This window comes from Elephas maximus, chromosome 7 (assembly GCF_024166365.1).
Source record: "Elephas maximus indicus isolate mEleMax1 chromosome 7, mEleMax1 primary haplotype, whole genome shotgun sequence".
NCBI classification, from domain to species: domain Eukaryota; kingdom Metazoa; phylum Chordata; class Mammalia; order Proboscidea; family Elephantidae; genus Elephas; species Elephas maximus.
In genome coordinates, this window is record NC_064825.1 from 43,242,605 (window position 1) to 43,258,431 (window position 15,827).

At 41.7% G+C, this 15,827-nt stretch overlaps 1 protein-coding gene across 2 annotated transcripts in view; it reads left to right on the plus strand.

Moving 5' to 3' along the window:
* Positions 1–15,827, plus strand: part of TENM4 (teneurin transmembrane protein 4) — an 887,828-nt gene that overhangs the window by 661,020 nt on the left and 210,981 nt on the right. For both annotated transcript variants that reach the window (XM_049889686.1, XM_049889688.1), the window contains exon 13: positions 10,372–10,542. In XM_049889686.1, coding sequence (XP_049745643.1) covers positions 10,372–10,542 — 171 coding nt within the window. The remainder of the gene's footprint in view (positions 1–10,371; positions 10,543–15,827) is intronic.

The following is a 15,827-nucleotide window of genomic DNA, read 5'->3' on the forward strand; positions in this document are numbered from 1 at the left end:
TCTCTAGCTTTAAGCACTAATTAAGCCCATCTTGTCCTTCCGCACTGTCGGGTTGTTGGTACAGGTGAAGGAGGGATGATGCCTTATCCAGGAGAGGCTGGTCCTTTGGTAAGGCAGAACATCTTTAGCTAGAAATGCTTTTGCGAGCCTCGTGAATAGGGTTGACACTTGGAAACAAGTGCCCCAAAGAAAGGAGCCTATGCAGAGCTTTACGCCAACGTTTCTGCTCCTCTGGGGAAATGACAGCACCCTGTTGGGTGTTGTTCAGCTCACTCTGGCAGCACAGTTTGAATAGCTGGTGATCCCCTGAGTGTCTTTGATCCCTGGATCATTAGTGAGGTCTTGAATATGAAGGGGAGGGGTGCGCTTTTATTAGGTTTATCCACTTTTTTTTTTTTTATATGGGAGTCACTCCTTGGATGTTTCATCTGTTGGCAGTGGTTTGATCAGAAACTGCACTTTTATTCTGATCAGCACTAAATGAAAGTCTGTGCTTCCTTGACAACAGTGTAAGAAGAGGTTGAGATTTGGAGTCACGCAGACCTAGTTTGGGATCTTGGTCCTGCCATGATGAATGGTTCAATTATAGGCAACTTTGGAGCCTTAGTTTTCTAGAGATACAAAATTAGATTATTAATAATATGGTGACTAAGCTATAAAACGGGGTTGCTAATAGTATTAATAGTATATACCTTAAAAAATCATGAGTTTAAATGACAAAGTGCAGGTGAATCTTCCACGTCATGCACAGGGTAAAATTTTAATAAGTGGGAGCTGTTAGTGTTTTAATAATAATTCTCATTACATCTGTCTCCTTCTTTTTCTCCATTTCTTTACTCCTCTGGGCTAGGTGCTGGGGGATAGAAATGAAGGGAATGGGGGCCTACAGGGAGAGTCCCATGATGGCCTAATACAGCCTGTTGCATGGGTTCATATCCCTTACTTTAGTCCCAAGGAGAGAATGCCTTAGTCTGTGAGTGCAGTGCCTGAGGAGGAGCAAGCTATGAGGATGCCTTTCCTGCTCTGACAGGTTTTCCTGCTGTGACTTAATAACCAGGTCATTTAGTGGAAAGAGCTCTGAAGTAGGAGTCTGAAGACTGGGGCTCAGGCCCTGGCTCTGCCACAAATGCATTAACCAGCATCCTTATCTGTGCAGTGAGTGGGCTGGCAGACCCCGTGACCTGTAAGTTCAGTAACAGCAACATCCCCCCCACCAAACCAGAGCAAAAACTCAGGTTTCTCAACTCTCCCAATTCCTGAAGTCCCCTTACAACACTCTTTCTCAGTGAAAACAGTGATACACAATACAGCTGATGATGGTGATGGCAACGACAACAAGAACACTGACTACGAGGGCTACCATCTGTTTGTGTACTGGGTAAATACCAAGCCCCATACTAAACTCTTAAAATACATTTTTCCTTTACTCTTCACAGCAACATTTGGGGCTAGGTATTATTGTCGCCATTTTATAGACGAGGACATGGAGGCTCAATAAAGTTAAATTATGTGAACAGAGTAGCATAACTGTAAATATCAGAACCAGGGGAGGAATTCAGGTCTACCTGGCTGCAAAGGCTGTCTTGTAACCACCACACTTCACTGTCTCCCATTTTGTTGACTAGCACAAAATTGGGAGTAGGGCAGGGAGACTTTAGATAACTGGGCTGAGGTCAGTCCAGGGGTTGGTGGAGGTGGCCAAACCCTAAATGAATTCAATATAGAAGACGTCTTTGTAGAGCCTGCGAGGTGAAAAGTGTCCAGAAAAAACAGCTTTCTTATTCTGTTGGTGCAATGATAGCAGTTTAGCCGGTACAAATTAGACTCTGGCCTGGTTCCTTACAACTTACCTTGTCACCAGTTTTTGGTGCCCTCCAGTTGAGTTAATATTTCTCCACCATATTGACCGTGGTCATACCTGTTTCCAGTATGCATGGCTGCCTGCTCAGTCCTCTGTTTCGTGCCGGACTCCACCTTGATTTACAAAAATATTGAGCGGCTGCCGGTGAATCCTTGGTGAAAGCCTCCCTTCTTCACAACATTGCATGTTGCATAAAAATGATGAAGCATGCCAGAGTCCATTCTCCAGAAAACACCTAATTTGGGAGTGAGAGACAGTAACCCTGATTGTTGCCGTCAAGTTTATCCAGAGACAGGAGGAAAGGTAATATATTTACTTGGTTTAAAATTAGCCCCACGTATTCACCAGTGGAATCCTGTCAAGCTGCTTTATAGTGATTCCGTTTTTAAATGCCGCTTTATCTATTGGGCAGATATCTCTAGTTCCTGTGCCCAAAGTCTGTCAGCTGATGGGAGCAGGAGAGGGCCCTCGGCATAAAGAAATTTACAGTTGGTGTGGAGGGAGCATCGTGAGGGGTATATAAAAGGAGAAGAGGGTGATATGGCAGAGCTGCCTCAAACAAATCTTTCAGTGGGTGCCGGAATTAGGAAAAATCAGCTTAACAAAGTGACAGTGACAATGACAACTGCCATTTATTGAGGTCTTATTATGTGCCACACACAGTTCTAAGCATATCACATGCCTTCTCTCTTCAATCCTTTGAGATAGGTAAGATTACCTGTATTTTACAGATGAGGAAACTGAGGCTCAGAGAGGCTACATAGTTTGCCCAGAGTCATGGACTAACAAATGGCTGAGCTGTGAGTGTCTCGGATAGACAGACGCTGCCGTGGGCCAGGTCTCCCACTTGACTTGCATCTACGTGGTTTTGATTGTGGGGGTGGAGGGCAGTCAGGACGTGGAAGGAGGGGGGCCCCAGGCTTTGTCCCTGAGAACAGGCCCTTTAACACACTGCCTCAAAAGTACAAACCTGGCTACGCTATCAGCAGAGGCTTTACTTTCAATTTGTTTAACTTATTTTCAGGCATTGTAATTCAGCAGTGTAAAATACAAGGAACAGGTTCCGGACTTTGGAACCAGTCAGATCTGGGTTCAAATTTGACTTTATCACTTCCTATTTGTGTGTCTCGGGCCAGTCATGAAGCCTCTCTTAGCCTGTTTCTTCATCCATAAAAAGGAATAATACTTTTCTCAGGGTGGATGTAAGGATTGAATGCAATAATGTTTATAATTTCCCTTGCCTGGTATCTGACACATGTCCTAGGCTCAAGGTTTGGATTTCCCTCCTCTGCTGTTATCACCCTTCTCCCCCACCTATTGCTCCTGAGATTAAGTCGTAAGAATTCCTTTTTAATGTAAGATATAATTTAAGTAAGCTTGGAAACTAGAGAAAAAAATATGCCCTTAATTCTGCCACTATAATTCAAAGCCTGCTGTCATTTGTATATAGTCCTTTCCAGATTTTTTTATACCTGGTTTTACAGCAGTACAGTCAGGAAAAACATGGGACTTCATGCCCCGTTTTTTGTTTTTTTTTTTTTTTTCCTTTTAACATTATTAAACATTTTCCCTCATAGCTGATTGCCATAGTTATTTTTTTTTAATAATTTTTATTGAGCTTTAAGTGAACGTTTACAAATCAAGTCAGTCTGTCACATACAAGCTTATATACACCTTACTCCATACTCCCACTTAAAAAAAAAACTCTCCCCCTAATGAGTCAGCCCTTCCAGTCTCTCCTTTCGTGACAATTTTGCCAGTTTCTAACCCTCTCTATCCTCCCATCTCCCCTCCAGACAGGAGATGCCAACACAGTCTCAAGTGTCCACCTGATACAAGTAGCTCACTCTTCATCAGCCATAGTTATTTTTTATAATGATTAACTGGTATTCCATTTGGTACCTGTATCATAATTTAGCTAAGTCTTCTCCTGTTTTTCGACATCTAGGATCTGGGTTGCTTCTAATTTTTTGTTATTACACTGCAGTGTACATGTTTGTGTACATACAGCTTCATGGTTTGTAACTTGTGAATGTTGCGGATTTGTAGCAAAGCTAGGAGTAAACCGCCAGGAATGAAACAGTTGTGTTTTGGTTTTTGTTTTCCGTTTTCCCCACTAAAGGACCATAAGTCAAAGAACTTCAGTGACTTAGATTTTATAGAAACAATACTACTGTATTTTTTTAAAAGGAAAAAAAAAAAAAAAAAACCCAACCCAAAAAACACCGAAAACTGAACACTAATATAAAACAGAAAAGTGGATAGCCTGTGGCTGGGTTGGCTTCCATTGTCTTTTGAAACCAAAAATACCACTTGAATCAACAGTTCCTTGTGCTAATAACCTCCTCTGGCCACTACCTAGAGCTGCTAATTTACAGATGCAGTGGGTTCCTGCTTTCAGTTTTTGGAAGGGAAGCATGCATTGTGACAGCGGAAACTCTCCCCTACTTACGCTGGAGACTCTCCTCTACTTACATTGGAGACTCTGGCAAAAGGACTTTGCTAATTGTCTCCTGCTGGCCAGTTTTGGGGGAAGCCTTCAATGTCTGAACATCTATTGAGCATTTTTCTTAAAAATGTCAAGATGGAGCTTGCACTTTCTGAGCCATCTCTCCTATCTTGCTGGGCAGGAAAAGGCGACAGGAAAATGTCAGCCCTGGGATCTGATTGACCAGAGCCGGGGAGTCAGAACTCCCCCACCCTTGCTGCTGGCTTTTAGAAATCATTAACATTTCAATGTGGCTGATCCTGTGATCCCTCTACCTTTCCACAGCCTTTTTCTGAACTCTTTAGCATCTTTTTACCTTTTGATTGAATTACAAACTATTCTAAGGGGAAAACCAGTATGAAGTTGTCTCTCTAGGTCACTCAAGTGTGTTTGGGAAGGTTTTACACAAATAGTTATAAATACACACCACAGGGTGTAATTGAGATGATCCTGTGATATACTTTGGTTTTTTGGTGATGGGTGGCTACCATTAATTCCTCAGGAAATGGGCAATATCATGGTTATAATTTCTGTTGTTTCAGTGGTGTAGTCCATCCTTTGAGCAGACTGGAAAGGACAGTGTATGTTTGTTTCTTAGCCTTTTATGAATCTATGGGGCACCTCTTTTAAGAATGGCTCATGTTTTCAAGTCATTTGGATAACATGTGTTTATGGGCCAGGGAATGTTTGTTATCACTTTCAGGACCCCCTAAACGTTTATTTCAGTCTTTTTTGCTGGTGTCTTTATGTTGTCCATATTTTAACTTTAAAGTAAAATTTGTAAAAGGAAGTTTGGTTTGAACACAGGCTCCTGTGTTTGAAACTTGCCTCAAACTTACAATAGCTCTGTGGTTTTGGGTAATTGACTTTACCTCTCTGTGTCTCAGTTTCTCCAACTGTAAAAAAACTTACAGTTAGAGCTATATCACTATAAAAAAAAATTTTTTTTTTAGCTCAGTTTATATTCCAACTCCATTGCATACATTCCCCAATAATGTTTTTTCAAGCAACCTTTCTGTGAGAATTAAACTGGATAATCTATATAAAGCACTTGGCATGCAGTATGCACTCAGATGATACCAGCTTTTCTGTTGCTGGTGTTTCTGTTATATTAATTACGAAAGGTAAGGAAGAATGGTTGCTTGAATTTACATGGTCCATGGACAGTCGCTGGCTGAGCATGTGTTGTGTCCTTTGGAAAGAGAAGAGCAGAGCAGACTATGTCTCTCCCTTCTCTCTTCCCCTTCCCCTAGCCCAGAACGGTAAAATTAACCAGCATCCAAACAATACAGTAAAAGAATTGACTTATAGTTAGAGCCTGGATCACAGATCAAAAGTGCCTTTTATTTTGGTGTTAAGACGGCGTTACTGGTCAAACTTCACACCTCGGGATCTCTGCCCCATCCTCACTCCTGTCTCTTCAATTTTACCTTCCAGCTAGCCATTTCTCAGTCCAGCCTTGGTGACCCTGTGCTCACTTCCCTACCCACCCACCTCCAAAGTTATTTCTGGGTAAACGAGCCTCCTAGAAGAGTCAGTCGAAGTTCAAGTTGGATATAAGACCTTGCTTTCCTAGTTAGTTTGCAGGAATGCATCTTCCGTAGGACACCAGAGATGATGGGCCAACCTTGCAGTTGTGGGTCTCTTTTTGGGACAGGGCAGGAGGAGGGAGCAAAGCAGAGAGGAAGGGGTGCCAACATCGACCTCTAAGCTTTTGGTCAAAGACATCCTTCCCTCACCACCAGCTATGGACTCTCCTGCCCTAATTAACTTCCCCTGAAACATCAGATCTGCTGACTGTTCACCCTTAGCACTTCTTTCTCTTGCTTTTTTTTTTTTTTTTGCCTCAGCGCATTTTTTTAAGCAATAACTTGTATTTGCATCTTGTTAAAAATAAGAGAAAGCTTTGACAATGAAACTGTTTCTCTTCACAAAGCTGTGAGAGTTCTCTTCATTCTGAGATTAGTTAATTCTCATGACCTTTTAACAAGACAGCACATTTGCACACTTAGATGAGATAATTGATTCTAAAGGGGAAAGAAGCACTACTCGTTTAACTGCGTGTATCTGAGGTGTCCGTAGTTTAAACAATTTCTTCATTACCATTGGAGTTGCCAATATGTAGATTAAAACAGTAAGAAGGTAAGCAGAAATGTGAGCTAATTCAGCCATGGAAATAGCAGAGGATTCACTCTTTCCAGGCAAGTTAACTGTTTTATTATCATTGTCAACTACACAGAGACAGTCGAGAGCAGCATAAAACACCTTATGTACATGTACCCTGTACTTAAAAAGCTGCTCAGTAAATCTCAGCTACTCATTATCATCGGTCGGTCATGATTACAGTTTTTACCTCCATGTGGGAAACATGAGTTCAATTCCTGGCCAGTGCACTTTATGTGCAGCCGTCACCCATCTGTCCATGGAAGCTTGCGTGTTAGGATGCTGAACAGGTTACAGTGGAACTTCCAGACTAAGTTGGTCTGGGAAGAAAGGCCTGCTGATCTACTTCTGAAAATCAGCCAGTGAAAACCCTATGGATCACAAAGGTCCAATTCACAACTGATCATGGGGGATGGCACAGGATTGGGCAGCGTTTCGTTCCATTGTGCACAGGGTCTCCATGAGTCAGAGGCTGAATAGATGGGAACAACAATAACCCAGTATCATCGTTATCAATGGTACAAAAATAACAGTTATAAAATGATAGCAATCACACATATGTATAATTTACAAAGCACTTTGCCATGTATTATCTCATTTGATACAACAATCCTTTGAAATATTTCTATCCCCATTTCTCAGATGAGGATGCTGGAGTTCAGAGAGGTTACCTAACTTGCCTATGGCTTCACAGCTAGTAAGTGGCAGAGTTAGGATTTAAAAGCAGTTTTCTTATCTCTGGTCCAGCACTCTTTCCCCTGTACCATAGTAACCAAAGAGGAACCAAAGGCTCAGATTTCATTTCTGTTCCCAGAATATGCTGTCCTGGTTAAATCAAACTTGTTTATTTCCCTCGGTGGATTCTGTTTGTGCTAGAAGTCAGAAAGACGTGCTGTGCTCCAGGCTCCTCTATCCTGGTTTTTCTGTCTTGAAGGTAATAGCACAGCCCCTCAAAACCACCTTCAAAAACTCCCATTCTGTGGACTGAGGCCAGTTAAAATGGCTTCCTGTCTGCCTCACAGGATCATATATTGTTGCCTAAAAAGAGATTTAAAAGCCCTGGAGACTGTTTGATGTGTAAAAGGGAATGTATTTATAATGCCCAGCATGCTAGATAAAGCTAGTGAGAGGCAGCATGGTCTCTTCTAGATTGTGTATAAGAGTGGATGAAGCCTGGGCCTTAAAGCCAGAAAAGCTAATGGCGTGTGATTTCAGGACTTGGATAGTCTTGGATTCAAGCCTAGACTCTGCCATTTGTTAGTCATTTAACTTTGCACAAATTAATCTCATTGTGTCTCAGTTTCTCCATCTGTAAAATTAATGTCTACCTTTTGGAATTGCTGTGAGAGTTAAATGAAATACTGCATTTAATACTCTTAGCACAGCGTCTGGCACATGGTAAGCATTTGGTAACTGATAGTTTTATAATTTTAATTAACCTTTGGAGCCTTAATGTGCACATCTGTAAATTGGGTCTGGTAGGGTTGCCATGAGGATTAGACATGTTAAACAACATTGTTGTTAGGTGCCACCGAGTCGGTTCTGACTCATAGTGACCATATGTTCAACAGAACAAAATACTGCCTAGTCCTATGCCATCCTCACAATTGTTGTTATGCTTGAGCCCATTGTTGGAGCTGCTGTGTCAGTACATCTCTTTGAGGGTCTTCCTCTTTTTTGCTAACCCTCCACTTTACCAAAAACGATGTCCCTCTCCAAGGGCTGGTCCCTCCCAATAACCAGCTCAAAGTACATAAGCCGAAGTCTCACCATCCTCTCTGGTCTAAGGAGCATTCTGGCTTACTTCTTCCAAGACAGATTTGTTTTGTTCTACGCCAACACCATGATTCAAAGGCATCAGTTCTTCTTCAGTCTTCCTTATTCATTGTCTGGCTTTCACATGCGTATGAGGCAATTGAAAATACCATGGCTTGTGTCAGGCACACCTTAGTCCTTAAAGTGACATCTTTGCTTTTGAATACTTTAAAGAGGTCTTTTGCAGCAGATCTCCCCAATGCAATATGTCCTTTGATTTCTCGACCTCTATTTCCATAGGCCTTAGTTGTGGACCCAAGTAAAATGAAATCCTTGACAGCTTCGTTATGATTAGACATAATGTATACAAATTACCCAGCACACTGCCTGGCACACAGAAGGTCCTCAGTAAGTATAATTACTATGGCTCTTCAGTTCTCTATAGATCCTGTGTTTCTCTGGTCCTTCTAGCTGGTTAGTCATACCCTCCTCTGGCCCTTCTAGTCCTTCTGAATAGACTTTATTACTTGTTTGTCTCTCCCACCTGACTGTAAGCTCATCACAGCAGGAACTGTCTGATTCATTTCTGATTCTCCAGAGTCTGCCATAGGTTCTGGCATACAGTGGACTTTCAGAAAATATTCACTAGTTGGGCAAAGAAGTGAATGCTATACACAGGAGATTGTAGGAGCTCAGGGGCTTGACTGTTTAACTCTGTATGTGAGGAATCAGGGTAGGCATCAGAGAAAAGGTGGGCCTGGACCATTGACAAGGCCTAAGTCTTGAATCCTAACATGGGATTTAAGCAGACATTTTGTACTTGATCACAAGCTTCTATGGGAACAGACTACCTAACCTTCTCAAGCCTTGGGTATTCCAAGAGGTTATATCTATTTTTTGGTGTCTAATGGTCTCTTCTAGATTGTTGTATTAGAGTATAAGGTCACTATGAATCAGAATCAACACGAGGATAATGGAATTTTTTGTTTGTTTGTTTGTTTATCTTGGAAAAAATATTTCTAAAACAAATATACGCACTGGTACAAAATCAAAAGTAAGTCTCCCTCCTATCCCTGATCCTTAGCATATCTTCCTTCATAGGACACACCCACTGTTACCAGTGTCTTTCCTTCCCTTCCAGAAATACTCTATACATATATAGGCATTTTTTAACCTAAAAGTAGTATATCAAATACACTGTTGTGCACTTTACAGTTTTCCTTCCAGAAAAGTAGATAAAGAGCTGCCTCACTTTTTTTTTTATGGTTGCATACTGTTTTATTGTGTGGATATAACTTATTTAGCCCCTTATTGATAGACTAGTTCCCAGTATTTTGCTATTAAAAACAATGCTGCCATGAATAACATAGTATGTAACTCATTTAGTACATGTGTGAGTATATCTGGATAAGAAACTTCTTGAAATAGAATCTCTAAGTCCCATGGTAAAGAGTGTGTGCGTTATAAATGTGATAGCTTTTGTCAAATTGCCCTCCACAGGGCTTATAGGAGTTCCAGCCCATACCAGCAATGTCTGAGAGTGCTTGTTTTCCACTCCCTGCCAGTACAGGACATTTTCAACCTTTTTAATCTTTGTCAAACCATATGTGAAAAATGGTATTTCAGAGTTTTAACTTACATGTCTCTTATTATGAGTGATGTCCAGAGTTTCCTCATATGAATAGGAGCCATTTGTATTTCTTATTCTGTAGATCATTCATTTCCTATACCTGTTTTTCTACTGTGTTGTTGGTTGGACCTTGCTTATTATTTGTAGAAGGTATTTTTATAGTAAGGAAATTAACCGTTTGTGATACAAATTGCAGTTTTTCTCCCTGGATTGTTACTTGTCTTTTGAAGCAAAAGGCCAAGACCTTCTGAAGCTCCACTACCCCACTCCCTCCCAGCTCCACCAGGCTGTGGGCCCCTTGAGGCCAAGGTCCATGCCTTGATCATCTCTGGGCCCCCAGTGGATAGTTATTGAACTGAACTGAACTGAATTGAATTCCTGTATTTCCCACCCCACTTGCTCTCCCCTTATGGCTTGGGAGTTCCATTTCCACCTCCAGCAGAAAAAGATGACTTTTTTCATTGCTCACCACAGCCATGCACCTGTTTGGCCTAAACTGGCACCTGCAGCCGATGGAGGGGCAGATGTATGAGATCACGGAGGACACAGCCAGCAGTTGGCCTGTGCCAACGGACGTCTCCCTGTATCCCTCAGGGGGCACTGGGTTAGAGATCCCAGACAGGAAAGGCAAAGGAGCCACAGAAGGTAGGGTTGCTGTGTTGTCCGTGTTGTGAGTCTTCTGTGTCTGCCTTTGAACTGAGGAGACCTCCATTATGCGTGTCATATGCCTGACTCACAGCTCCATGCTCTGGCCCTTCCTCCATCCCTCTCCACTCCATGCCGGCTGCCAGTCCACCTATGTCTTCACTGCAATTTCTTGTCACTGTGAGCTCATAGAGCAGCTTGGGCAGACTCATGGTGCTCAGCGGCATCCCATCTCATGCCTCAAGGGAAGCATTTTGGGCTTTCACACTGCTGGGGTGGCCATCTTTGATTGTGAGGGAACAGGCAAGCCCTGTTGGGGAAACCTTACGGGATAAACGGGCATCTCCGGGAGTCGGGTGTGGTGAGGTGGGTAGATGGTGTGTTATAACTGAAAGATCCTTGGAACCTTATGGTTTAATGGAAACACCAGTTCAAGTGTTCTGGCATTTACCAACCACATGACCTCAAGCAAATCACTTAATTTTTCTGAGCCCTGGTTTTCTCATTTGTAAGAATAGCAGTAATCTTTAGTATTTGTACAGTGTGTTTGTTTTAAAACTTTTTGTTAAAAGCATTTCATATTTAATCCTCACAGAGGTCCTGTGAGGTAAGTATAATTCTTTCTCCCTATTTTAGATGCAAATACTAAGAGTTACATTAATTAAGTGACTTGGCCGCAGTCATACAGCCAGGAAATGATAGAAATGGGGTAAAATCCAGGTCTCTGTGACACCAGGGACTCTTGTCTTCTCCATAAGCCAGCCTACCTGCCTCACCCCATGGTTAGAAGACCCTGAAGAAGATGTGGATGTGAAATTCCATTGTACAATGAGACAGAGATGTTTCTCTATCAATGATGTTGGTAGTGGCATTTGAACTTTGACGTTCTTAAATGGGACATCCATAGACCTATGTCCTGAATTTCTTAGGAGTCTTTACAACATGCTGTAGTCAAAAATTCTTTCACTACCAGCCAAGAGTGGCAAAGACTCACAAAAATGGGTATCAGCAAAAATGTCTGAGCTAACAGAGAAGTCTGGTCATCATTTTGGGCAATGTGGTCCTCTCTTCTCCTACAAACTGCTATGACCTGCTTTATCTTTCTGGTGTCACCTCAGTCAGCAGTGTGGCTATTGCTGCCTCCAGCCTTCGATGCTTACATCTTCTTTCCTCTCATCCCAATTAACTCTGGGGTCATGGCTTCTGAGCCTCCCTGTCCTCTCAAGGATTTGCCTTCCAAGTGTCAGATTGGTTAACAGGGTGACGTGTGCTCGGTCAGAGTATCTATTCACTACCTCTGAAATGATGGCCCTCAAGGCCAAAGTCAACTTTTGACCTATGGTCATTTTTAAGGGAAGTGAGGACTGGGGCGTTTTCACAGACCCAAATCAGAATCTCTGCCTACAGTTTTGAGGGGCAAAGCCAGTCCTCACCTTTAAAAAAATTTTAAGGCTTAAAATATTGAATAGTTTATACTTTCTTTGCCCATTAGTAGGATATAGAGGGATATATCATGCATGGGGCTGTGAAAAGAGCTATGGAATAAGAGTCAGAAAGCCCTAGTTCAAGTCTAGCTGCTGCCACTGACCCATGGTATAACCTTCAGCAAATCTCTTAAACAGACCTTCTGGCTTTATTTTCCTCCTTTTTAAAAGGAGGTTGAGCTAGATATTCTCTAAGATACATTCTAATTCACAAATTCTACATATGTGATTAGTAATGTAATCATGATATGACTAACTAGATGGCTCTTCAGAATTTTTTTCAAGTTGGCCTTGTCCATGGTCCTGCCTGTTGGCTTGTGATGCCCATGTTAGTTTATAGTATCAGATAGTGTAGGTAGAGATTGTCTTTAGATCAGCATCCACAAAAGTAGACTTAAGATTTTTTGAACCTTCAAGGAATTGGTAAAAGATCTTATTTAGCAAAATGTATTTTCTCCCTTCCATGATCTCTACCAAACATTCTTTAAACAGGAGTTGGATCTATCGGACATCCCCCACGCTAATGAAATTAGAGTTTGTGGGTTGTTTAGGTTTTGTTTTGTTTTTCCCAAGGAGCAGGAGGTACAGATAAGAGGCAAAATAAAATTGCACCAGATTATTGGTTTACCTTAATTGGAGTATTTTTGCTTAAAGGGATTATCTGTCATTACTAATGCAAATGGAAATCCTGTTTACAAATTCCTTAAATGCAGTGCAGTGCTGGAAAGTGGTCAGCATCAAAAACAATTACATCAGTCTGGAAAAACAGAGGACAAAGCTTCCTACAGTTAATGTGAGACCACATGGTTCTTAATTTCTTTTACCCTGGTCAGACCAGTGTCTACGGAATTTATGTTTTTAATTGTGATGTTAAAAATCTAGTTCCTTAGACATAACCCTGGTATAAGAGCATATTTCCTGTCTCTTCCAAGAGTATCAGAGGAGAGCTGATTCCAGAATTAAGATTAAAGTTCTTGTTGCCACAGTTATGGAGGAAGCAGTATGGTATGATAGAAAGAGAATAAATAGGCTTGGAGCCTGACAGTCCAGGGTACGAATCCTGGCCTTGCCCTTTATTGGCTGTGTTAACACACGCCAGTTATTCCATCTTCTTTGGCCTTAGATTTTTCCTCTGTAGAGCAAGGATGACAACATCTTTCTTTTTAAAGACTTATGGTGAGGAGGCACTCAACAAATGTTAGTTTTCTTCAAATCTCAAACCACTTCTGTATCAGTTATTAAAATTCCAGAAATCCAGACTAATTAACTTTTTATGCTAACATAGCCTCCAAAGGTTTGGGGTATTTCTTAATATTTTTAAAGGATATATATATTTTTTTAATTATACGAATGAAATACATGATAAATCCAGTATTTTAAATGTTCATTATATCTCTGAGGATAACATCAAAGTGCAATTCATACTATATTTTCAAAGTGGCTAAAACCATTTTGGGGTTGTCATGGGCTGGAAACCAAATACAGCAGCTTTTCAAAGTAAAGCCACAAGAACTTGTGTTATGCATTAAAGGGAAGGGGGAAAAAGCACTGAATAAACAAGCATTTCTGATGATTGAATTGGTGGGCTAGGGATAGCATTTTCTTTCTGCAGTGAAATCAAAATTGCCCGTCAGTTTGAACCATGCAAATTGCTGCATGCAGGCTCAGCTGGGCTCCCCAAAATGGAACAGCTCATTTTGATAATCAAATAAATTTCAAACAGTTGCTAAGGAAACTAAAGGATTCTTTGTGCAAGTTATCGCACTGAAAAAAACCAAAAAGGTGGGGAGGGAGGGGAGAGTGTTAGTTGATTAGGAATTTGGATCCGATATAGATAGCTCTCAGTTCAAGAAAGTGAAGGCTGTGACTGGGAAGTGCATGGAAGTTCAGGTCTTCCAATTCTCCCTTATTTGACTGAGCTATCCGATCATTTCAGCGCTTCGTTCAGAAATTTCTTTTATAGACATGAATGCATATTTGCACAGCATTGCTATAGGAGGCATGAATCTATATATCTTTATAAAGAAAAGGACCGTGATAGCAGAATCTGCCTTGTGAAAACTTATCATGCAGTTGGGGCACCCTAGTCCCGAGTTAAGCTGTGAAAAGTTAAACCAGTGGGGCACCCAGTGATTGTTTAGTGTCATTCTGTGAATGTTTTGAGACCCTGACTGCTGCCCTTTAATTTTGAGGCCTGTTTGCAGGTTCCTTATACATGCCAGGAAGTTCTTAAATGGGTCTTGGATCTACCTGATCTAACCTTGATATTTAGCCTGCTGGAGCTGTGAATTAAATTGGATTCTTGCTCTTTAAGAGGGTCAGTGCACCCTACCACCATCAGGAATGTCTTTGTAGAATTTAAATTAATTATTCATCAATTTAATCCTCTGGGCCATATTCTAACAAATAAAGACGGACTCCAAATGGCTTCGTCTCTAAATGGTGTCTTAAGCATTCTGAGCCTCCGTATACATATTTTAATATTGTGAGAATTAACTGAACTGCCTGGCATATAGCTGGAGCTCAATAAATGGTAGTTAATACTACTACTAATACTACTGCCTCTACTTTACTACTATTACGGCTACTAGTATTATTATTACTATTTTCTAGAAAAAAGGTAGGAATTAGAATTTTATATACAGGACTTTCCTCCTCCAACTGCCTCTGCCCTCCCCCATGGCTCCACCATTGGTGGGTTTTGCTATGTGATAGGCTATTCTATATTCTAGCGCTCACAGCTTGGTGCTGAGAATTAAGGACTAAAACTCTCAGGTTATAGGATCTGGGAAGAGGAAGTTAGTTTTTTAAAGGCAGGAAAAGAGGTAGGTTTACTCTGACCAGATCCTCAGCCCAGCCAATCTGATGCCTGTTTCCGTCAGGTAAAGTAATCAGCAGGCTGTGGACTCTTTCCCCTCAACAGCCCACATCCCATTCCTAGGGTTGGTCCAGTGTGGGAGGGGAGTTGTTAGGTGCCATTGAGTTGATCTGACTCATAGTGACCCCATGTGGCAGAGTAGATCTGCTCCATAGTGTTTTCTCGACTACAATCTTGATGGGAGCGGATAGCCAGGTCTTTCTCCCACAAAGCTGCAGAGTGGGTTTGAACTACCAACCTTTTGGTTAGCAGCTGAGTGCCTAACCATTGTGACAACGAGGCTCCTCCTGTGGGAGGGAGAGGAGGAATAATAAAAGCTTAAATCTCCAGATCGAGATTTTCTTACCCCTCTAAGACATCGCCTTTAGGACAGGCCTTGGTCCCTTCCCTAAGGACCTGGACAGAATGACTTCTAGTACAAAGGTCACTTTTGAACCAAAGCTCCAGAGTGACCCTCACAGACGCAGCAGTAGAAAGTCAGGGTCTTGGTGAGTAGTGTGCCCCAGACCAGAATTTATTATGTTTATTTCATTGTTGTATACACACCAATGACATGTTTTCCTCCTATTTTGGTCTGTCTAGGTGAAATACTAAAAAACCAACCAAACCCGTTGCCATCAAGTTGATTCCGACTCATAGCGACCCTAGAGGACAGAGTAGAACTGCCCCATAGGGTTTCCAAGGAGCAGCTGGTAGATTTGAACTGCCAACCTTTTGGTTAGCAGCCGAGCTCTTAACCTCTGGTAAAGAAAATTCTCCTTTCGTACATCCTCTGGGGGAGAAGCCAATTTATTTATGCTTCTGAGTCCTACGGGCCTCTGGGAGAGGTCTCCGGGCTTGACCTCTGACCTATATGGCTACAGAACTTGGCTGATACAGTAGTAAGCTGTCTGCTAAAAATATGTTCATCGGAGGGGAAAATG